Source organism: Echinops telfairi, unplaced genomic scaffold (genome assembly GCF_000313985.2).
Source record: "Echinops telfairi isolate 266 unplaced genomic scaffold, ASM31398v2 ScPeMD7_70;HRSCAF=299, whole genome shotgun sequence".
Taxonomy (NCBI): domain Eukaryota; kingdom Metazoa; phylum Chordata; class Mammalia; order Afrosoricida; family Tenrecidae; genus Echinops; species Echinops telfairi.
In genome coordinates this window covers 52,753,811-52,779,074 of record NW_022103968.1, presented here as the reverse complement: position 1 = coordinate 52,779,074, position 25,264 = coordinate 52,753,811, and the positions used below count along the sequence as shown (strand labels likewise).

The window sequence follows — 25,264 nt, the reverse complement described above, 5'->3', positions numbered from 1 at the left end:
TCAATTCCAAGCCAACACACACACTGCACTTCAGTGTAAACCAAACGATCCACATCCAAAAGGGAAGTGGGTGGAAAGGTGAGTGTCCCACAGGGTTTAGAAGATACATGTCAGGCTGTTCTGCCATGCGGGGCACAAGGTTGACGAGCACCCGGGAGGTGCTCACTTCCTGTGGATACGCTCACTGAAAACACAACCCATCGAGATGTTTTGGCCTCCTGGGGTCTTCATGTCTTCAGACCCCAACTTGATTTTAAAAACACCCCACCTCAATGACTGGGGCTGACACATACTTATCAGGGGGCTTCAAAAAATTCCTGGGAAGATTCCATTATCTTTCAATTCCATTTTTTCCTGTTTGTCAAAACACCCCCGGTATTTTCTTACTTTAATTTGATCACCTACAGGACTCCTTCCCCCTGTTTCTGCAGTCTCATCATTATAGCGGGTGCAACACCTTCTCTAGAAAACCTCTCCAAATTCACTGATTAAGACTTCAGATTTCTTTTAAAGACCCAATATGGTTTGCTGACATGCAGTAAGACTAACAAATCTTTCAAAGATTTTTTTTTAAATTAATCATTTTATTGGGGGACTCTTACAAACCTTATGACAATCCATCATCCAATTGTATTAAGCACACTTGTATATATGTTGCCATCAATATTTCGAAAACATTTTCTTTCTGCGTGAGCCCTTAAATCTTTCAAAGATTCATGCGATATCCTGTCTACTCTGCATGTGATCCATGATTAAACGCCCAGAAGAGAAGAGAGGTGTTTGGGGAAGAACCACCCAAGGAGAATATATAATAACAAGAAAAGAGAAAACAACAAAAAAAGAGTGATTAGAAACTCTTTCTACCCTCATCAGATTAACTGTCCACTAAGGGGATTGGTACTGTTGCTGATTGTAGTCGACACCCCTTGCATAATCTCCTCCCCTAGAATTCAGGCTGGACTTAGTGCCCTGGCTTCTAACTAGAAGAATTAGGTAGAAATGATGGGATGTCACTTCTAAGATTAGGTTACAAAAAGACTGTGGCTTCTGTCTCACTTCCCTGCTTGAAGGAAGTCTCCTACCATGTTGGGAGCTGTCCCATGCAGAGGCACTCCTGCAAAGAACAGAGGGAGTTCGGGGCAGCAGCCAGCAAGGACCAAATACCCTCTATCAGTCAGGGAGGTGCCGTGGCCTACCACAGCCAACGGAGGAAGCTTGCAAGCAGATCCTCCCTCAGATGAATTTCCAGATGGCTACAGCCCCAGCTGATACCTACATCACACCTTTGAGAGACCTTGAGTTAAGAGCTAGAGGTACCCTGGTGGATCCAGCTGAATTCCTACCCACTATGTGATGTGATGTGTGTGTGTGTGTGTGTGTGTGTGTGTTTTAAGCTGCTAGATTTGGGGTGATTTATTAGACAATAGATAATAAATACACCAGGCTTGAACATGGGACACATTTGCACATTTTTGTGTGACAAGGAAATAAAGTCTGTGATACAGCATGCTAACTACTAGTTTCAACTGTGCCTGGAAATTAGATTAATTTCTGCTAAGAGGTTGACAAGCCAACAGAAAAAAAAGGCCTCTGGCAATTGCCAAAATCCTGAAAGCACTGCCTAGAAAAGACTTTTTCTTCTTTGAGCGCCCAGAAAAATGTCCAAGTATTTATTTAACCATGTAGTAACTGCACGCACCTTTCAGGATGGGAGGGGAAGAGTAAAGCATTACTTTACCAAGTCAGGTTGTCTTATCTGTGCTTAATCTTTTCCCCTAGAATTATAAACAATGGGGGGCTGATTGTTATCCCTCCCTTTATCACCCCCGTAGTATCCTGCACATCATCCATGCTAATAATACACATTCGTCGAATGAAGTGAAAGGGGTTGCAGTTAAAAGATCTATATTTAAAAATAGAAACATTATGCTTTTTAAGAGCAATATTATATTATACCCTTCAAATATATGTCGCTGTTGTCTAAGCAACCAAGATGAGCCATTAGGAGGCCCAAGTGGTGTATTAACTGACTCACCAGTTCTTGCTTCAATTCTCTCCTCTTTTTGCCATTTTTTTTAGGATTCATCTTTCAGAGGCTTTTGGCACAGCTGACCATTGAGAACCCCGCAGCCTGGACCCATGATCGGCTAGTCGTATAGGCCCACAGCCTCTAATCCTCTCTGCTCAGAGAAGCAAGGCTCCTCTTTGCTTAAAAAGGGTAGGAAAAAAACCAAAGGCAGAAAATAGCTTTTAAGATTTAAGGGGAAGAAAATTAAGGGAACAGAGATATGTCCATATTTTGACATGCTGAGAAAGTTTTACTCTACTTCATTAAAGGGTCATTTGAGGAATTCTGGGGGTTAGAACTGCTTTGAATACCAGCTGGGCTATCTACTGAATCACTGATCTAGTAACACCAAACATACAGAATGAGTATCAGGACTTATACTCTAAAGGCAAAAACAACTACCAAGCCCACTTATATTTTTTTTCTTACTTTTATTGGGGACTTTTACATCACTTATCATAATCCATACATACATCCAGTGTGTCAAGCACATTTGCACATATGCCACCAACATCCTTTAATTCAAAGCATTATCTTCCCACTTGAGCCCCTGATATCAGTTCCCCATTTCTTCTCCCTCCCTCTCCTGCCTGCCCTCCCTCATGAACCCTTGATAAGTTATAGATTATTATTTTCATATCCTACATTGTCCTCCATTGCCCCTCACCCACTTTTCCATTATTCGTCCCCCTGGGAGGGGGTTCTAGATTGATTCTTGTGATTGATTTCCCCCCTTTTCCCCCCACCCTCCCCTAATCCTCCTGGTAGCTCTACTCTCATTGTTGCCCCTGAGAGGTTTATCTATCCTGGATTCCCTGTGTTGCCGGCTCTTATCTGTAGCAGTGTGCATATTCTGCTCTAATCCAATTTGTAAGGTAGAATTGAGGTGGGGTGATATGATAGTGGGGTGAATGAGGAGGGCAATGAATGTACAAATGGGCTTTACACAATTGATATATGTATGGATTGTGATGAGAGTTATATGAGCCCCTAATAAAATGATTGTAAAGAAAAGGAAAGTAATATGAGAAAAGAGTAAAAGAAAGAAAAACAATAAAGGAAAAAAAGAGACAAGAAAAGAAAAAAAAATGATAGTGGGGTGAAGGAAGCACCAAAGAACTAGCAGAAAGAACTGTTTCATCGGTGCTATACTAAACCCTGACTATACTGCACCCTAACTATACTGCACCCTAACTATACTACACACTAACTATACTGCACCCTGACTATACTGCACACTGACTATACTGCACACTGACTATACTGCACACTGACTATACTGCACCCTGACTGGCTCATCTCTTCCCTGTGACCCTTCTGGGAGGGGAAGTCCAATTGCCTACAGATGGGCATTGGGTCTCCACTCCATGCCTCCGCACCTCCATTCACATTGGGTATGATTTTGTTCTGGGTCTTAGATGCCTGATACCTGATCCCATTAACACTTCATGATCACAGTGGCTGGTGTGCTTCTTCCATGTGGGCTTTATTGCTTCTGAGCTACATGGTCGCTTATTTATCTTCAAGCCTTTAAGACCCAAGACACTATATATTTTGATAGCCGGGCACCATCAGCTTTCTTCACCACATTTGCTTATGTACCCATTTTGTGTTCAGCGATTGTGTCGGGAAGGTGAGCACCACAGAATGTCGGATTGTTAAAACAAGGTGTTCTTGTGTTGTGGGCATACTTGAGTCGAGGCCCAATGTCCATCTGCAACCTTAATTCTTAACATATAGATATGAGTACATAGTTCTATTCCCCTCTCGTTATATATATATATATTTACACATGTACATGCCTGTATTTAGGCCTCTATAAATGTCCTTTGCCTCCTGGTTCTTTCCTCTATTTCATTTTACTTTCCTCTTGTCTCACCATCATGTTGGGCTTTCATATGGGTTTAGTAATACCTCGCTGCTACATTGCCCTTGATTAAGCCCCACTAGGCATCCAATGACATTCTTTTCATTGATTTTAGTTCACTGCCTGTTGATAATTTTAGAAGACTCTGCCATTTATGTGATTTATACAATTTACTTTAGAAACGTATCTTCAGTCTTTTTACTGGAACCTTGTTTTGTTTTTTTTTCGCTTGCCCACATAGTTGAGAATGTGCATTCCAGAACCCACTGCATTCTGGATCAACACATACTCAGCCCCTCACCTGCTGCCTTCAAGTGAATTCCAACTCATCGTGACCATGTAGGACAGAGCTGAAGTGCCCATGTAGTGTTTCTCAGGCTGTAATCTTAATGCACGTCGACTATCCCATCTTTCTCCCATGGGTCGGCTGGTGGGTTAGAACAGCCAATCTTTGGGTTAGCAGCCAACTACTTTAGCCACTGTGCCACCAAGGCTTCATCATTCAGCCCTGGGAACTCAAAAGACCGACTTTTTAATGGAGCATAATCACAAGAAGCAGACAGAAACAGACTGTTTCGTTTCAGACGTACAGACTTCAATTGTGTTGCCTTAAAAACCAATGTACAGTAGACTGTGGCATCATTTGGTGAAGAGAATGAGTATTAGAGCAGGGTTTTCATTTGAATTCTAGTAATCTGATATACCCTGTGGGATTCACCCAAAGCAGGATTTAATGACCCGGCCCAGCATCTCTATTTTGAGGATCTTTCTTCTAACATCTTCTAGCCATTCTGGTTGGAACTCAGCCCCCTTTATAGCCTTTTGCTGATGCCTTTTAAAATACCCTGGTGTTATATATCTTAAAGGAGTTGGTTTGGAACTCAACCCTCCCAGCATCACTACCACTACCTGAGAAGCACTGGGAACTGAAGAGGGAAGAACATAAAATATGTGTCCGTGTTAGGGATGCTTGGGAGATTAAGACATAGGCAAGACTTGAAAAAAATACTCAGGTAGGTGCATGTGTTTGAATCTCCTTAAATTGTATGTCGGGCACATTCAGAAAATCAATGCCAGGTCAGCTCATGGAAGGCACCACCCTGGGAAGCACCAGACTTGGTTGATGTGAATGGGGCATCTGGAGCGCAAGTTTTGTCCCCAGACTCCACCATGCTCCTATCTCATTTTTATTTTATTTTTTGGTGGTGGAAGAAATTCTTCTTTAAGTCCTTTAGACCCAAAGACAACAGAACGGAATAAGTTTGAGAGGATGTTCCCTCTGCAGGGACAGGAATTCTCAAACCTGGATCAAGATCTTTGAGCCTGAGCATAGTCTCTTGGGTTCTCCTTTATTTGGGTTAGACGAAGAACAAGGAAGTTTAACTCTATTAAATTGGCAGTTTTCTTAGTTGTTCTTCACACAGTACTGGTAATCCAATGACTCACTCAATAAGTTACTTATTAAGGAGCTACTAAATATCTAGCCCTAGGACAGGCTTCCATGGGGCAATGAAGTTAGGGTTAGATCCCTGACAAAAAAGGAGGGAATGATAACTCACATCCGCTGAATGACTAGGATGAGCACGGTTTGGTGTTTTAGATTTCTCATTGGATAGTCTCACCTCCGAAAGATCGAGCCATTTCACAGATAAGAAAACTGAGACCCCAGAGAGATTAAATAAGTGGCCTGAGATGACACACAGCTTTTAACTACCAAAGTAAATATTTAACTTGGTTCTACTAGACTTTAAGAAGAAGAGTTTATATTATGACTAGAAAGAAAAAACACACACAAAAGTAGGAGTCAACAAGGTACATCTGCTTTAAAACGTCCAATGGCAACTCCTTGCCTTTAGATTCAAGTCCAACTTTGTAAGTTGGCAGGTTAGACTTCCTGTGGTCTGGCCTCAGTCTACCTTATTTCCTATAAGACACCTGCTTTCTTACCAAAGCTATACCATATCCAGTATGTATACTTCCTGCCTTCCTACTTGGCCTATGGCTTATCTTCTGCCTAGAAATTCCTCCCTCTATTACACCTATCCCTAATATATTAGGGATATTCCTAATGAATTGCTCAGTGATTTTCCAGTGATGGCTCTTGAGCTCCCCTTCCACAGGACACCCTCCAGGATAGCTACTGGTCACCGTCGCAATCACACGTTTGTCTGCCCTCATGCCCACCCTTTCCCAGTACGAAATGTGGGCCTCAAGGCAGGGCCAGTTGGCCTTCCACATTCATCTGCCTCTCTAGATTCTGGAATCCTGCCCATCGACAATCATGAAGCTATTCCTCTCCCTTCGTTGCTGTCTTTTCAGGGCCACCAAGCTCCTTTTGCTTTAATCACAGAAAATGGACCAAGGAGGAGAAAGCAAGCATTGAAATCTCTAATAGTCCAAAGAGATTGCAAGGGGGCAGAGATTGGACAGAGATTTCTTTTGTTTGCCTACGATATATTTTCTAAAAATCTAAATGGCCTGCCCATGGAAAATCACACACAAATCTGGATTCTTGGCTTTTCCTAAAAAACAGAAAGATCTGACAATATCAGATGATGTTCCAACAGCAATGATCAGCTGTCCCTGGGGAACAGCACTGTAGACAGAGACATGCTTCAAATGGGCCTTGTGTGCCTTGGTTCTCCGAAACATGATTGTTTCTAGGCTTAGCTTAACTAGGTAACTCCTCTGAGTTACCTGCCTAGCTAGTCCAATGGTCATTGAAACATGCGCCTCTGTGCTGAGGCTCCTTCTCTCCTAGGTAGTCAAAGAAGTCTTACTGGAGGTGGTGGCTTTTTCAGAAGAACCTTGAAAGATGACATAATAGCTGTCTTGCCAGAGGAAAAGTCCAGAGAGATGTATTGTCCCTTTTGGTTACCTCCTCATCTCCAGATACCACCTCTGGATCCTCTCCTTAGAAGGAGGACAGCACATGTTTCTGCTGTCTGTGTTTTGGAAGCAAGACCACTTTGAGGTCCCATCTGGTCTTCGTCATTACCAAATGAAGTTGGTAACCAGGACAAACAACCCAACCTCCAGGGTCCACAGCTACAAAATGGGGATGATCCTAGAGCCTATGTCATGGTATGATCTTCGTGAGGAGTAAATTGAAAGTCACATTGAAAGCTTTTTTTAGCAGTTAGTTGGACTATTATCTTTATTAATATTATCTTAGACTAAGGGGAAGGGGGCAAACTTTTTCTGTAAAATACCAAACAGTAAATATTTTAGACTTTGGACATCATGCAACTAGTGAACTCTGTTTTTGTATCACAAAAGAATTGTGAGACAATGTGTCAGCAACTGGGTGTGACCATAAAGCTCTATTTATAAAAAACAAGCCTTGGGTCAGATATAGCTTATGAGCTGTGGTTTGTCAACTCCTGATTTTTCCCAGCTCCAATGTTAGGCAGTGCCACTCAGATCTGAAGAGGGTCATCGGGGGTCTAGCTGAAGTCATAAGCAGCAGGTGCCTCTAGTGGGCACGCTGGTTATTTGACTGGACCAGCCCAGGTCTGGTCCAGAAATCGTTCTGTGGGGATGTTGTGACCTTCTCCCCATCTTGCCTACAAACCATTTGCCAATCTTCACCCCAGAATCTCTCTAGACCTCAGCTCCAATAGTTCACTCAAAATGCCCCTCCAGATACTCCTGACTATATTAGGCACCTCTTTCACAAGTCCCTGAATTCTCCCTCCATCCCTCTGATCACATACCTTGATTCACAGTAGCTTCTTCCATCATGTGTGTACTACCCCCCCCCACTCCACCCCACCCACACGCACAAGAGCAAACTCCATGAAGGCAGCCCCACCTGGTTTCTCACCTCCGTCTCTCCAGGGCCTGGGGCTGTGTCTGCCCACAGAGGCTCTTATGGATGCATAGGACAAGACTTTTCTGGGTTTCAGTTTTTGCATTTGTCGATAAAAGTGGCTGGACTCATTCTTGGATCACTTCAATCTTATATCCTATGTCTATTAAATGTCTGTGGCAAAGTAAATAGGAGTCTTTTCCTTAGATAACCATGATCATCATCTTTATCAACAAGACCTAGGGACCAACTGTGCCCACGCAGATGGTGGGCAGAATCAGGAAAGGCATGTCCTCCAAGGATCGACCAACTTTCCCATCAAGAGGAAGGTCCCTAGAATGATTATCAGCAGCTTCCTCTGTGTCTGACTCTCACCAAGGGTGACAGTCATGCCACAATACACATTTCCAAACGGAAGTTTGGTAGTCACACACTAGAAACAATGCAATCTGGGTCCGCCATTTAGGAAAGTCAGAGGACAAATTAATGATACTCTCTATCTGCTGGTATAATGTCAGGTTTATTTGGCTTCCTCCCCACCAATGGAACCTGATCTGAGCTCAACTCATATGATGCTAACAGATGTTAGGACCAAAGGGAAACCAGAATTCTGTCAGAATGGTTTCTGTCTCCAGGTGTCATGGAGAGCTGTCGCAGGCCAACTGATGAGGAACTGGATGCCAACTTGGCCCGCTGTCTCTGTAACAGGTAAGGTCTCCCTGATAGGGGGTTAAAAAACCTTCGTTATGTACCTGAGAGCGAACGTGCGGGTATACGTAGTGTGGGTGCCCATATACCCTCATTGTCCAATGGTCAAGTGCTCCTTTGCGAACTGAAAGGTCAGCTGTTTGAAGCCAGCCAGTTCGTGGGAGAACGACCTGGGAATCGACTCTTATAAACCATACAACCTAGAAAACCCTCTGGGCAAGTTCTAGTCTGTCAAAATTGGCCCCATCACCCCAACAACAAATACGTGTGTGTGTGTGACTAGAGAGCTAAGTGTGAATAACCTAAACTTGCTAATTCTGCATATTTTCCTTGAAAGGAATATGCTGTAAAATAGTTATTATATACATTTATGTAGGTGTGTACAAATATATGAGGGTAAGCTAAAAAGCATTGTTCCTGGAGTTCTGGTCATACATATATGGGTTCCTTCCAAACAAGACACATTCAAACATGTTGCTGCAATCAGTGGGTAGCTGCAGACAATTCTCTCAGTAATGTACTTGTTAGTCTCCTTAAAAGAGAAATACCCAAAACTCACTGCCCTCGAGTCAATGCCGACTCATAGTGACCCTATAGGACAGTGTGGAACTGGTAGAACAGCCCCCAGAAAGCCCCATCTTTCTCCTTAGGGCATCCTCAAAAAACAGGTCCAAGCAAACCAGTTTTGAGGGGATCTGTTGGGCCACTTAGATGCAAAACAGAGAGGTTAGCTCAGAAAGTTATGGTGACCACTTTTCAGGATTCCAAGGGGCTATGCTTTTTAAAAAATCATTTTATTGGGGCCTCGGACAACTCTTATCACAATCCACACATCCATCCATTGTGTCAAGCACATTTGTACATTTGTTGCCATCATCATTCTCAAAACATTTGCTTTCTACCTGAGCCCTTGGTATCAGCTCCTCGTCTTTTCCCCTCCCTCTCCCACTCCCCCACCCTCCCTTCCTCATGAACCCATGATCATTTATAGATTATTATTATTATTTTGTCATGTCTTACACTGTCCAATGTCTCCCTTCACCCACTTTTCTGTTGTCTGTCCTCCAGAGGGGGACCATATGTAGATCATTGTGATCAGATCCCCCTTTCTCCCCCAGCTTCCCCTTCCCCTCCTGGTATCACTACTCTCATTATTGGTCCTAAGGGGTTTATCTGTCCTGTATTTCCTGTGTTTCCAGCTCTTATCTGTAACAGTGTACATCCATTGGTCTAGCCAATTTGTAAGGTAGAATTGGGATCATAATGGGTGGGGGCGGGTAGGAAGCATTAAGGAACTAGAGGAAAGTTGTATGTTTAATCGGTGCTATACTGCACCCTGACTGGCTCATCTCTTCCCCACAACTCTTCTGTAAGGGGATGTCCAGTTGCCTACAGATGGGCTTTGGGTCTCCACTCTGCACTTCCCCTCATTCACAATGATATGATTTTTTGTTCTTTGATGCCTGATACCTTATGCTATCGATACCTTGTGATCACACAGGCTGCTGTGCTTCTTCCATGTGGACTTCGTTGCTTCTCAGCTAGATGGCTGCTTGTTTATCTTCAAGCCTTTAAGACCCCAGATGCTATGTCTTTTGATAGCTGGGCACCATCAGCTTTCTTCACCACATTTGCTTATGCACCTGCTTGGTCTTCAGTGATCTTGTCGGGAAGGTGAGCATCATGGAAGCCAGTTTAATAGAACAAAGTGTTCTTGTGTTGAGGGAGTACTTGAGTAGAGGCCCAATTTCCTTAATACTAAGTCTATAAATATATGCACATAGATCTATTTCTCCATCATCATATATAAATAAATTTACATATGCACATTCCTATATATAGACTTCTATAAATGCCCTTTTCCAAGGGGATATTCTTGATAGATTTTCTCCAAGGACACTGGACAATCACAGGGGCTTATTTTGGCCAAGTTGTAAGAAAAACTGAAAAAACTTCCTTGGTAAGAAAGGACCCAGGAAAGTGGAACTAAGAAATTGTTTTCCATCATGACAGAACATCTTCCCCTTCCTGGGGAGGAGCAAGGGCTACCCTAGGGCAGGTTCACTGGGAAACCTTACCCCATCCAATCTACAGGCTTGATCTTGTCCCTTCGTGCTTCTTTTCATTTCCAAAAGTCAAAGAGTATTTTAAAGGAACATTATTTGGGTCCCTCAAGGATGCCCAAACTGCCATTTCGATATGCCGTAAATCAGAGAGCACAGAATTCTTTCAGGGCAAGGTTAGAGAGATGTCAACACCACCTGTAACACCAAGTGTAAGGACGTAGGGAGAGGCTATGTTGAGAAACAGTAATTTTGTATTTGATCTTTTTTGCCTCCTAAACATTGTTAGGATTTTTGCAGCAATACTTTTTGACTCATCCTGGTCCTATGTGCTTTTGTGCTGGCAAAACAGCATGCGCTTTAATTAGCAAATATCTGTAAGTAATTTACTTGCTTTTCAAATACAGTCATTCCCTAGATCATGAACATCTGACTTATGGACAACTCCTACTTGCCCTTTCATGTTATGTCAATTTGCCCTCATTTTGAAATGACTTGACCCAAACCCTTCTCCCAACCAATTCTTCATCTCCAGGAATGGATCTCATTCGGACCTGGGGACTGCTGTACAAGAGAGCAATGGGATCAACTTTCACATCCGTGGATCCTGAGTCTTAAGCCAGGCTCTCCTATTTTCCAGTAACTATACCAAGTTGTCCAACTCTTGCTGCTCTCTTTGGCTGAGGATATGGGGGGTAGGGTGTCTAGAAACTCAAGTTCCAGTGGCAATTTTTCATTTGGTGAGATCCCTGAGGGCAAGTACACAGAGTGGTCCAGCGCAAACTACAACATGACCTCTAGCCCCACAAATGTGGAACTGTGCCAAGGATGAGAGCATGGATGTAACAGCCCTAGGTTATGACCTCTACTCTGCCCACCACTCCGAGAGGGAGCCAAAATACGTGACGGATGGCGCCAGTGGGAGTCCTGTGAATCTCAGAACCTCATCTAGGCTCTGCAGGGTTAAAACGGGGTGCTGCATTGGCAAAGAAAGATGTTCAATCAAATGAGAATGACTGCTCCAGGACTGGAGGACTATTATTTTGAATAGGATTGAAAAGGCCAGAAAAAGCAATTCAAAAACATTTCAATTATGTATTTCCCAGAACTACATCTTTGAGCAACTAATGCAAATGTTACCACCACAATAAAACTTCTTGCCACAAAAAAAGCATATAAAACAGGTTGAACAGCATCTACTTTATATATCATATGCATATTTTTACTATTAATAAAAAATTCAAAATCTATATATGCTTTACTCTCCTAAGCAATACAGTAATTATGATTAAGGGACAAGCCGTACAAAAAGAGCCAATTTATCTTACTCGTACTCAGGAATACTATTGTGTAACTAAGCAACTAAAGACAAAATATGGTCTAATTAATTCACTCCTATGCTTATTTAAAAGACACAATTAGAACATTTTTATTTTCCAGCCTGCACAGTAGCTCAACATGCTTGAGGGTGTAGCAAGCAAAGCCTATTATTCTCAAAGACAAGAGTTTAATGTTTAGTGCCACTGATCAGGCTTAGAACACAACTCTGGGAGGAGGGGGTACACTGAGAGTCATGAGAAAAGCAAGGTCATGGCGAAGCTGTTTATGGGGCCATTAGACTGACTAGCAACATGTGGCCTCTGGGCCTTAAGGATGGAGATAAGGATGTGAACGTGATGGCCATATGTGTGTGTGTGTATAAGGGCACATGCCACCGTGTGCCTATTTATGCCTACCGAAAATTCCCGTAATTAACTCCCCATCCTCGTCTGCATGATAAATGTCAAATATCCATCTTCAACACTGCTAACAGCGTATCTGATTTTAAAAGCTGAATTAATTTACGCAAGTGTGTGCTGGAGATTGATGCCATTAGCATGATTCTAAAGCACGCTTTCAATAATTATCATCATCTGCATGTTTGAAATGTGCTGTCAATACTGACGCTTACAGTCCAGGATGGGAGCGGCATCTGTGGGCTGAGCCGAGGTTCTGATGCCCAGCCAGCGGTCAGGAAAAGCCACATGGGGCAAGATCTCAGGAGCCCCTCCCTCAAGAAATTCAAGAACCTAGGACCACATTTCTGAGAGGCCAATGGGTCCTTAAGCCATCAATCGATAAATTTGTTTTAAATTTCTTTAAAAGCCAAAGCCAACGGGGGACCACTAGCGACAACCGTATCCTGAGTAGATGATGGCAAATATCCAAGTACCCTGGCTATAAAAAATGACAAGCAAATGCATTTGATTCCAGCAATTATATTCTGGATATTGGTTAAAAGTAGACTTTGATAAATGCGCTTGAGTCATGTCTCACTAGATGCCCCTTGGAACAATGGTATGCTTTATTAATACTTAATAACACAGTATTTACATGTGTGGACTCTTGTACTTCATAAAAATAACATTTCCTTAGTATGTGCCTGACAGTCTAAATGTCAAGAGAGGTTTTAATTGCTTACAATTTTGACTTGCTACCAGAGCATGGGGCCTAGTTAAGACCGCCAGCCTGAACAACATGCTGCCTTGCATGAATTGTCAACCCCCGCTCAGGTGATGGGTGACTCTTTCCCTTAACGTCCAATCTTTGCACACGTCCCCATCTCAAAGCTCTTCTTTCATGGCTGAAGCCTGGAAGCCCAGCCAGAGGGAAGAAGAGGTTGGTGTTAGCACTGTCATTCCCTCTCAATAGTGACCACTTCCTGTGAGGAGTCTGCCTACAAACAGCCTGGTACACATTTCTGTCTCTCCTGGGCCAAAGGACTGCGAGTTTTAGAGGGGGAGCAGAAAGTGCGAGATGGGGTGCCTGAGCCTGTCCGAACATGGAGACTGGGCCGTGGGTTCCCTATCAGAAAGAAATCAGGTCAAGCTTAAAGAACTTGTTGGTTAGTCATTCCATAAGTATTTAGTGACTCATACAGGATACTGTGAAGGACAAGAGGCTGAAGAAGACACAATCCTTTGCCCCGGACAACATTACTTAAGTATGTGCAGTGGGAAAAGGGGTGTTGACCAGGCAAAGAAACACACATACCTTTGAAGAGATACTAACTGTAACCTAAGACACAATGTGCAAAGGCCATAGAGGTTACAACCTGCCCCTAGACTGCAAACTCCATGCTGGGTTGGGCCTGGTTCTCTCTCTGCTGCGTCCACAGGGCTTAGAACAGGCTCTGACCCTTAACAGGTGCTCTATGTGCTGCGAGAATAACAGCTCCAAGACAAAGAGTCATGTTTAAGTTTCCAGGAAGACATTGGAAGATGACAAATAAATAGCAACCCTGTTTATTCTCAACTTTAACACTAGGAATGCAGACGTTCTGGTGGCTTTTCTGAATATGCACCCGTGGTAGCTGGTGGGGTCATGATCTCTTTGAGGGCAGGGGTCATTCTCCTTCATCTCTAGATTCCAGTGCCCAGAAGGTAGTAGGTTTGCAACCATTATCTGATTGATGAAACAAATTCTCTTTCCAAACGCATGCTGACCATGGGTCTCCCTCCAAATAGATAGTACATGTGTTGTCAGCATAATTGACTGGCCTGCTGTGGTATCTTAAATTGCTTTTATATTTGTTTAATGTATGTTGATCTCATCCCCTTATCAAGGCTGATAAGATTCTGGAGAAAGGACACATGCATTTTTCTCTGCACCCAGTAGAGTGCTGTTAGTATTTAGCAAGTAGTTCTTCATTAACTCAAGACAAGTCCATATTGATATTGGCTAGAGTAGGACTCTTAATTATATAAAAATAGTCAATATACTCCACTCCTTAAATTTTAAAAGAGTCCGGGCCTGGCTTTGAGATTAATAGAGTCATACATGAAAATGTTAATGGCAAAATATGAAGGTTAAATTCTCTCCTAGATTCCTACATCTCAACCCAACCTCAAGAAAGAACCAGAAACAGGTTTACAATTGCCTATCTTATTTTAGATCCACCCCGTAAGCCAAAGGTCAGCAGAGGGAAGGGTCAGATAGGAGATGTTCTCAGCTTGGTGGGCCATACAGTCCCTGTTACAACTACACAGTACTGTGGTGGCAGCATGAAACCAGCCATAAGAAACATGTAAATAAGTGAGTGTGGCAATGTTCCAATGAAACTTAATTAAAAAAAACCAAAAAACCAAACAAGAAAAAACAAAACAGGTGGTAGAAGGGGTCAGATGTGACCCTCAGGTCCTAGTTAGCAGACCCCTGTTCAAACTCACCAGCTTCTTCGTGGGAGTAAGATGAGGCTATCTGTTCCCATAAAGATTTTCAGCCTTGGAAACCCTAGAAATGATTGCTAGACATTGAATAGGCAAGACGCTTGGCATGAATAGACACCGTGCTTTTTCTTTTCTTTTTTTTTTTTTGAGTAGGTCACAGTGTAATCCACTCCTGCCATATCATTCATTGGTTCTCACAACTTCGGAAAGGTCTGCTAGGCAGAAAGATAAGATATGCTGTCTCTCAGTAATAGGTGACTACTAAATAAATTATCATTCTGAATGTGTTGAGTCGGAATTGACTGGATGGCAGTGAGTTTATTATTTATTGAGGTCCCACGGACAGGTACTATGTTAATTGTCAGACCCTAGTCACTAGTATTTCTAAATTTCCCATTAATCTTGTGAAGTAACTGAATAACAAACAAAAGTTCTGCATTGAGTTGGTTCCATCTCACGGCGAACCTGTAGGACAGGGTAGAATTGCCCTCTGTGGGTTGCTGAGACTGAATGGCTCCCAGAATAGAAAGCCTTCAGCTGTCTCTGGACTCTTATAAAGTAGAGACCATTAAGTCCATTTTATAGATGAAGAAACTGAGGTTCCAAAAAGTTAACAAAATTGCCCAACGCCAGGGAGGTCACTTAAAAGATCTCAGCAATCTTTCTTTAAATAAATATGCATCTGCTCAAAGACAGAGCAAGCCTGAACAGGCAGCAAAGAGCGAGTCCCTCTTTGATTCCAGAATGGGCTGTCAAAGCCCAGATGGGATAGGATCAGGCAACCTTAAAAAACCTCTGGCCCATTCAGTTGACAGTATTTGTAAGTCTGCAAATGAAAATCCTGTAGAAGTCTTTCACTTAGGTGACTCAGTCAAACTCAACATATGAACGAGTGCTAGTCTATTTTGTGGAGGGATGGGCTTTGATTGACAATTGTGTTCGAGCAAATTAACCTAAAAAGCTGTCTTCGTAAAGGTCCCTGGTAGTGGTCTCAAATTTCAATGAGAACAATATCATGGATGTTAATTGTGATGATAATGATAGCCAGCCATTAGTAGGGGCCAATTCCAATTGTAAGCACTTTATAGGTAATAACTCATTTAAACATTAAAGCAAGTAAGCACTTTACAGGTAGTAACTCAATGTAACCTAAAATTGACCTCATGATATAGGTATTATACTGCCATTTTACAGATGAGAAAAGTGAGGCACAGAGATTTTAGAACTTGCCTATATTCACAAGACCACTAAAGATGTTGAGCCCTATCTAAAGAGATTCTGATTGAGTTGATTATGACATGTACCCCAGAATCTGCATCTTTACAAATGTCCCAGTGATGCTAACCCACTACCATCAAATCGGTTCTGCTGCATAGCACCCCTCCGTAGGGCTTCCAAAGCTGTAAATCTTTATGTGGGCAGATCATGTCATCTCTCTCCTGAGGAGCGGCTGGTAGGTTTGAACCACCCACCTTGCAGTTATCAGTGCACTGCTTCTCCAGCAGCGCCATCTGGCCTCTTTTTGATGATGCGAATGTGCCTGAGGATGCTTGATCTTGACCCTCTGACCATCTCTGTAAAGGCAAACCTTTTATGTAGAACCCAGCTCATGGCTGGTGCTGCTGAAATCCAAGCTAACACATCTACCTATTTTAAGAGGGTATACTGCCAATAAATTAAGCACTTGGCAATTTAAAATGGAAAGTCATCAGAAGTTCCCCAGTAACAGAACCAATTACCCACCTACTTTGCCATTTTCCTGCTCTGAAGAGCTCCTAGCTGAATGTGGCAATTGTGGGCAATTATAGTACTGAAGACACTTAACTTCCTGCACATGGCCCTGCTATTCACGTTCATGATTATTTAAGACACAGTATCATGATTAGGCTCAGTAACCTCCACACAGACATAAAAATTATTAAGTTCTGCCATTGTGTATAACATTAAGGATATCTAGAACCAAGGGCAGTGATCATAACGCCTTTCTCTCTCTATGAGGACTTTCTAGAACAAGTTCTAGAACAAAAAAGTTTCTAGAACATTTTTGTCATATTAATACCTCCTGATCTTTACAACAGGCCCTGGTCCCTGGTACTGCAGTTCCCACTTTGCAGCTGCAGAAACTGAGGCTCAGGGTGTTGCAGCTCCAAGGGCAAGCCGATAGCTGCAGAATCAAAATGTTGTCTCTGGAATGCTTTCTCTCAGCCCCAGTCTGCCTGCCAGCACTGGCTGTATATGGAGACTGCCGTGTGTAGAAGGATGCAAGTCATTATCATCATAATTAAAACTAATAATGACTATGAATTATTAAGAACATAGATGTCTGAACTACAGCATTATGGGTCTGTCTATTTGCCTGGCTAGAAATAGCTGAATTTCATCGAATAAGAATGCTGCTGCTACCTAAATATCTTGCGACCTTTGGCAGAGAGCTGACTTGTCACCGCTCTAAAATGTACAAGGGGCTGCCCATGTTCTTTCATGCTTCTAGACTATGATATGCATTCAAGTTCAGGTTTGAAGGGTAGGTTTCAGTAGAATCACACCCACCCACACACAAACTTAAGCTTCTGTAGATCTTAGTTGTAGCTCTGTGACCTTTGACAAACCACACAACCTCTGCCAGCCTATGTCCCCATCTGTAAAATGGAGATGTAAAGTTTTCCCTTATCCTGCCTCCCGAATTCTCTGAAGGATCATTGAGAAAACATCCATCCTCCCTGCCTCCCCCACCAAAAAAATCACACAGGGATGCTATTTCTAATCTCACGCAATTATCAATTTCCTGCTATTAGAATTGAAGTCTTTACATTTCAAGAAATCAAGAAAAGACAGAATGATTCTCTTAAAGAAAAAAAAGCATTCTGAGTCCTGGCTGTCCTTTTGAAATGGATGCTGATGTCAGCTCAATCAAGAAATGATTAACCTCCATTTGGTTACTTAAAATAAACTGTACTGGCAGATTCAATGTGCGGAACATTTTCTCCAATTCACTGTGCCTATCACCAAGAAATCCTTCTCTTTTGTCGGCTCCACACTGCAAACAGCAAGCACATCATTCAAAACTATGTCAAATCAATAACAGAAATCATTTCAATGTATATAAACAAGTTAATGGAGTAAGCGAAAACAAAGCAATTTTCTTAATGAGAGGGCCCGTTGCCCCCTCTAGGTGCAGGCAGTAAATGCTGGTTTCTGTAGCCTCTCCTCCAGAGGAGACTGCCGCTGCTATTCAACTAATGAATGACTAACTGAGGCCAGGGGGGAAATGACATCACCAGGGTGGAAAACCGATCTGCATTGGGAAACTTTCTACCTGCTTTACATTTGTCATAATTATTTTACACAATGCAGCCTGCATTTGCATAATTTTGAGGCGTGTCATTATCGCAATTGAAAATTGTTTTAATATGGCTGAATAATTCACAATGACATCAGCCAAAGTCCTAATGAAATATACAAGTATAATCATACAGCTAATTACCAGCCGTTAGCATTAAAAAACAAATCATGCATAATATTAGACGATGTATATGCAGCTGAGGATTATAAATAGAGCCATCTCCCTCCGCAAATCCCCTAGACTTTACTTTTAAATGGCCAGATTAATTTTCTCAGGTATGGCTCATATAGCAGTGACGAAATGCACCGATCATTACAATGGTTCGCTTTCAATTCCCCATAAAGAACAATTAAAAAGAAATCGTGTATTTAAAAATATCCCTATTCACCACCAGCAGTTCTAGCAGATGCAGCCTTTGGTTAATAGAGCCTTCCTGCTTAAGTCAGAATTCACTAATTACACCACCTGAAATTAAAACTAGATCAAGTGGGGTCAACTCGGGGTCTTTAAACAATCTTCCAATTTCAGTTTAAAAAAAAAAAAAGGTGACCACAAAATATCCCAGAAAACATTGAATAATTTCCTTCTGGGTTTTAGTCAGAAGTCCATTAGGCACCAGATTTTTTTTTTTTTTGATATTTAATCCTTCCCTTTTCCAGATCACAGGCCATGTTGAAGTAATAAATTTGAAAAGCAAATAATAAGAAATCAGGAAGGGGGGAGGGGAGGAAGACAGCTGCGCAGGAAAGTTGGGTCGGGGGAGGGGCCGAGCGAGACCTGGGGAGGGGCAAGGAGCTCAACCTGTTGGTAGGTGGCAGGATTTTTCACAGTATTTCCAAACAACACCTTTGTAAAACTGCAGACGGATGTCGGGAAATAAGAACGTTTAAAACCCCAAGCTGCTCGGGAAAGGCGTGGGGTGGGGGGAGGGGGCGGGCTGCTATTCGGGGAGGAGGGTGGGGCTTATTTCCGAAGAGGCAGAGTCGAGGGCGAACGTTTTGACGAACTCCAGTAATTAACCCGCACAGCCCACTGACGGGTAATTCGATCGTGGGCAGAAAGAAGGGAGAGGACTGGCGCTGCCCGAAGTGCAATCAACTCCATCACACCTAGGCTTTGGGGATCGGGCTGCCACCTCCGAGCCCCGGGATGAGTTAAACGGAGCGGCATTCATTCCGTAAAGCGATCCGCACACCTACCTCGAAAGCTCGGGAGCCTGGCACAGAGTTAGCTGCCCTCAAAAGTCTCCATTTGCTTACCCTGCTCTCGCTTTGGCAACACAAAAGCCTTGCCTGGCAGCCTGGGCGCCCGCCCTCCCCGCCGCGCCGCGGGCACCGGCGCCCCCCAATAGTTCCCCCACCGCGACCACCCCCGTAGGTAGCACGGCGCTGAGATGGGTCAGCCGAGGCAGGGGGGCCCACCGAACTGCGGTCACACGTGAAGTGACAGAACCAGGGCGAGGCGGCCGCCCTGGCGCCCGGTGACAGCGGGCTCACCTCGGGCGTCCTACCGGGAGCGCGGCGAGCGCCCCGCGGCCGCCCACAAACGTGCCGGGCGGAGGCTGGGTCCCTGCCCGCCCTCCCGGGAGCGCCGTCTGGGCACGGAAAACGCAGGACCCGCAGGGCCGGTGGGCGAGCACACCCCCCTCTGCCCTCCCCTCCCCCGCCTCCCCCCCCCCCTCCCCCCGCCAAAGATCGAGCTGGGAGGCGTCCACTTTGCGTGGAGTAATTTCAAACTAGAACATCAAATGGCTTGTTCGGAGGGGGTGGGAGGGGGGAGGGGGGGCGAGAGATAGTTGTTAATGCTTAACGTGTTTGTGCCGGTTACACGACCGCTTTGAAATCCGCCCGGGCAGATCTGCAAGTTATTTGAATGTATTATTCCAGTACCTGTCATTTATCACTTTATTCAACACGTCTTTGCCAACTCAATAGCTTTTGATCTCACTCTGCCTCCATTTCGTAATTTCCGCCCTCTTAAACATATCAAATACTTACTTAAAAAAAAAAAGTGAACAATATCGAAACCCATCGAAAGAAATCCACCCAGCCTCGACCGAGACAGACACGAAGGTAAATTTTCAAAAGACAAAAAAATAATAATAAAATTAAGCATGTGATGTTCAAGTGGCAGTAGGAGAGCAAACGATCACACACACACACACACACACACACACACACATCCTTGAACAAAACCCTTCCCGAACAAGTTATTTGATCTTGACTAAAATCAGCAGTTGGATCCGCTTTGTAAAGCTGACAGCCAAACTCTGACAATGGCAAAATACTCGAGCCCCAGCTAGCGGCGCTACCCCTTTAAAAAAGGAGTCGATCTCGCTCGCCTGCAGAAGTGAATACAGTATTTTCAAGCTGGCCCTGTAATAAGCATTACTAGGGCGCGGGGGGGCGGGGGGGGGCGGAGTGGAAATAATAAAGAAAGAAGAGAGAGAGAGATCGGTTTACCACCTCGCCATGGTCGCTATTTCTGCCCTGTGGAGTGTCTTCTGGGAGGAAATAAAGTTTAGAGCTGGATAAAAGTTGCCGGCTGGTCCTCTCTTCCCACAACAGCTGGAGCTCCGCTATGCAAATCGGATCCTTTGGCGTACATCTTACAAAGAAAAAGTCGCCAAGGGACAAGATTCTTGGTTTGCCTTCAAGGTGGAATTGAAAAGCCTTGTAGAAAATGTAAGGTCCGTGCAAGCCACACGGTGAGCCGACCCACTGCAGGGGGGAAAAAAGGCACCAAATAAATAATGTAGCCATCGGAGCACATACATCTATTTCCAGACACAGTTACTTACACACAAGACATCCACACTCTTAATACACACCAGCCAACAGATATAACGCTGGGTGGAAAAATAATCGAACCCACAAATTTTGTTTCCCTTAAAAAAAAAAAAAAAAAAGAACTCCAATTCTCGCCGCCGCCCCCCCGCCCCTTCCCCAGTTCCCCATTTGAGGCGGTAAAATTACATTATGTATGTATGATCAGTGCAGGGATTTTTTAAAAAAACAATAAAAATGATTTGGGAGATGCAGAGGGTAAAAGTTTGGTGAAAAGTTTGTGGGGGGTGTGGGTGGGTGCAGAGGTGTGGGTGAGCTGGGGGGTCGGGGGGTGCCAGGGGGTGCCGGGAGCGGAGGAGCGGAGGAGAGCGAAATACCTGGAGTGAGTTGGGCTCCATCTCGACGTTCTGAATTGATTGAACTCAACATTCTCTCCAAACTTGTTGGCTTGAATGGATTGCATCAGGTCCTGGCAGGGAAAAGCATTCTCTGCCCTCAGCGGGCGTAATGTCTCAATATAAAACTGAACTCTTGCCTCCCCTTCAGCACCAAAATGATTGAAAATATGTCCTAATATTTCTCTGACAACTCAAATTTCAGCTTCTGTCAAAACTATGAAGATTTCCTTCCGAATGTTGCTTGATCAAATTCATAATCGGCAATAAGGCTCTGTCTGATGTCGGCGGGAAGCTGATCGATCAAGGCAAAAAACATATAAGGAGATTTGAAAAAACAAAGCCCACCCTAGAACTATGTGAAGATACTATCTCCCTCTTCCCAACCGCCCCATTCTAGAGGTGCCGCCTAATGAGATTTTTGGAGGAGTCGAGGACTGGAGAGCTCCGCTGTGCATCTGACAGGACCTGCTTGTATATGTCTAATATAAAGAACATTTCCTGCAGAGATTCCGGGGCGCTGCTCCTCTTTCTAATGCTCCTTAGCAGATTTGCTGTTATTAGACATGTAGATTTGTTTGATAGTTAAATTACGCTTCCTCACTGCCATGTTTTCGAGAACTAATCTGTTAAATTATCTTTTGATGCCTATTTACATGGAAGGGAAAAGTGGGTTATCGATTATATAAACATATAAATATTAATGCATTTGTTCGCTTCGCAAAAAAATACTCAGCAAAAAAAAGGAACAGAAAGACAAGTGAGCAGTACACACACATTTCAGGATTTTGCAAACAATATTGAACGGACAGCGACTGCATTTAGGGACTGGAACAATAAACGATGCATGATAAATCAATAAATGCGAGCAGTGAGTCTGCTCGGAATATGAATTCAGGCTCCCAGTTCTGAGTGTGCATTCTTTAATTTTGAAGTATATACACTAGTACGTGTTTACAATGCTGATGGACGCCAAGGGCGCTCTCAAATGATAATGTGTTTATATAACCCAGCGCTACAGGAATAATATACTGACTCTTACCCCACCCCCACCCCGCCAAAAAAAAAGAGGGAGGGGAGCTTCCTCAATAATAGTTTGAAACTGAAAAAATCCATTTGCAAACTAGTTAAATACAACCAGAAATTAAGCTGTTGAAAACCGGGGGCATGAACCGTAAGACAATAAAGGCTTTAAATGTGTATATTTATTGTTCTGGAGCCCTGGAGCATTGCGAGGTTTGCATGCACGGCTATTATGCAAACACAGAGAAACTTAAGAGCGACAGAACAAGGAACAGGCAGAGACTGCAAAGCCCTCGCTTGCTCCGACCCAGCTGCCGGTCCTCCGCCAGGCAGGCGAGATTGCATTTTCGCAGTGTTGATGTAAAATGGTGTACTAGCTTCCCCACGCTCCCCCACCCCCTTCCCCGCTCTCCTCCCACTTCTTCCAGCAGCCCCCCCCCCACCACCGGATTTTATTATATTGGCACCAATCTTTCCAAAGTGGGTCTGGCATGCTAAAAAAGTAAACATGTAATATATGGGAAATAAGGTCTGTATAGTATGACAGTTGAAACTTGATCTGTGATAAAATTACAGGATGTTGAAATTACTAGTAAGCTATTTTTAACGCTTTCGCAACGTTTCACCTCTAGTCACAGCATCTAGTTGAAACAGGATTACTTTAATGAAAATTATATTCACATGGCTGAAGTTAATACACCCGGCAGAGCACAAATGCCTCATATTCAGTGACTTGAGGTGGAAAGACCCTCTGTGTGTATTTTTATGCCTTTTCATAACGTCTGCGTCCGCTGCAGTAAGAATTAGGGCACTTAAACATCATCTAAACCACATTTTTTTGATTCAGAACATGGGGAAGTAATAAAAGGCAAGATCTATCTCGTTTCTATACACACAGAGATAAACGAAAGAAAATGGCAGATCCTCCAATTACAATAAGTAATAAAAGCTCATGCCAAAGAGTCGGTATTGTGAAAGCTGTCGAAAACTATTTTAATAATTTAAAGTAATATCACAACTCTACACCATTGAGGAAGACAATATAACAATTCGCAGTCTCCATCTTTTGCATTAGCCAAATTATGACTTGCACATCACTCTTTAATTATCTGCCTTGAAATTTCATCTGATCTTTCTATTTTATAAACATGGGTTACAAAGAGAAATTACAGCTCTCTCTCTTTCTCTCTCTTTAACTTTATGATGCATACTGCAGACATTTGATTAGAATAACCCATTTTTTTCATTTTTTACATATGAATGGACTTGACAGAAAGGCATTTTAAAAATTTTTAAAAGAGTGCTGCCAGAGGCTCTGTTAGTCTCTGTCCTATTAGTGTAAATGTATACATCCAGTTCAAGAAATCCTATCTTACAAAACTTAAAGTTTCAGTATTTTGACAAGATCATATTTGAGATCGACTCTGAGTCAGTTTCCTGTATGGCCAATGCAGCAGCATTTATGCAGGAAACCTCAACAGAATGCCTGAGGGTATCCCTCAGTTGTATATTAAATCTCTTTAAAAATATACAGCTCTTTGTAACATCTAAGCACCGTGAGCTATCTTGGGTGCCATAAGTCTATTAAATGTCTATAAGGGACCTCATCTAATTAGAAACCCTCTTTCTGTTTCTTTTAAAGGTAAGTGTTGAAATCGCCAGCATTCTGGGGGTAATCTCTCTTCTCCTAACTCTCCCTAAAACCACTCTTCCACCCTCCCACCCCACCCCCCACCTAAGGTTTGAGATGTTAACAATTGCAGGGATCTAAGTCTGAATATTTCCGAATACCTGCAGTCTTGTCATCAGATGAATGTTAAATTTCAAAACTGTACCACAGGGGTGTCTACCCTTCTTATTTTTACCACTGCCCCTATGACCATAATAAATCTAATAAATCAAACCTCTAGTCCAATCTTGTGAATGGCTTTTAAAATTACAGATAACAAGGGTATGTGTTTACCAAAAAAAAAAAAGAAAGAAATCTATTTTACCTCTTCTTTAATGTAATGCTTGGTAAGCACCTGTAAATTATCTGTGTAGCAAATATCCATACAAAGAAAGTTTCAATTAAGATAAGGAGATTGTATTGAAACAGTTCTTTGAAGTAATGTAGTTAATAGCCTGTTTGATTTCTGCTTGTGAGAGAGTAATAACGTGGATTCAAGGCTCCATCAATCACAGAGCAGATGTAAGCCTAGAGACACCGACACCCAGGGGAATAGAGGCAAACTCCTGCAGTGCAGGGTCCCTGGGCTAATGTAAAGTAAATACTAATAAACAGATTGAATGTTGTAAGAAGACAATCCATTCAGGACAGTTATAATCATGAAAGCAACGGCTTTATTTATCTTCTTTTTTTTAAGCTTGTAGCTTCAACTTGCTGTGTATAAAAGAGGATTGGCGGGGGTGGGGGGGGAGGCAGTCTATGTTTACAGGAGCCACTGTTTCTAGATGGTTTCTTGTACAGAAATACAAGAATCTATACGCACACATCTATATGCCTGCTATATTGCTAGCCAAAGATCTAGCTGTTTTAAGAGACCTGGTTTATTTAAAAGGTAATGTTTTTTAGAAATCAACCTCACCCCTCAAGGGGTTGGGGGAGGCAGTAGACACATTGCTCAGTGTCTGTGAATCGATTCATAAAGGATCAAGCGGATTAAGTTAGTGGCAAAAACCAGCAGTGACATAATTAGGCAGCTTGGACTGTAATAAACAGGATCATAAAATTAATTAATTAATTTAAAAGTACAGTTTGAAGAAAGAAGGCGATCATTTCAAAAATTGCAAACCTCCTCTGCACACCCCTCCCCCAAATTGCAAAAGACAACTGAAGCATTTTTGACCTTGGCTACAATAATACTTCATGTTTTAGCACTTTAGTCAGCATTTTATCTACTAATTGCTACACACTACCGCGTGTGGCCGAGTCTGCCACTGCAGTTCTTTCATTGGTGAGCGAATTGCTTGATAAAGACTGGGAATTCAA

The 25,264-nt window shown here is 42.9% G+C and overlaps 1 protein-coding gene across 2 annotated transcripts in view; it reads right to left on the bottom strand.

Moving 5' to 3' along the window:
• ARID5B (AT-rich interaction domain 5B) overlaps positions 1-21,343 on the bottom strand; it is a 200,589-nt gene extending 179,246 nt beyond the window's left edge. For both annotated transcript variants that reach the window (XM_004701110.2, XM_045291272.1), the window contains exons 1-2: positions 21,232-21,343; positions 20,534-20,788 (exon numbers count right to left, since the gene is read on the bottom strand). In XM_004701110.2, the coding sequence (XP_004701167.1) occupies positions 20,534-20,788; positions 21,232-21,252 (276 nt within the window). In that variant the 5' untranslated portion in view covers positions 21,253-21,343. The remainder of the gene's footprint in view (positions 1-20,533; positions 20,789-21,231) is intronic.
• Positions 21,344-25,264: the final 3,921 nt, after the last annotated feature.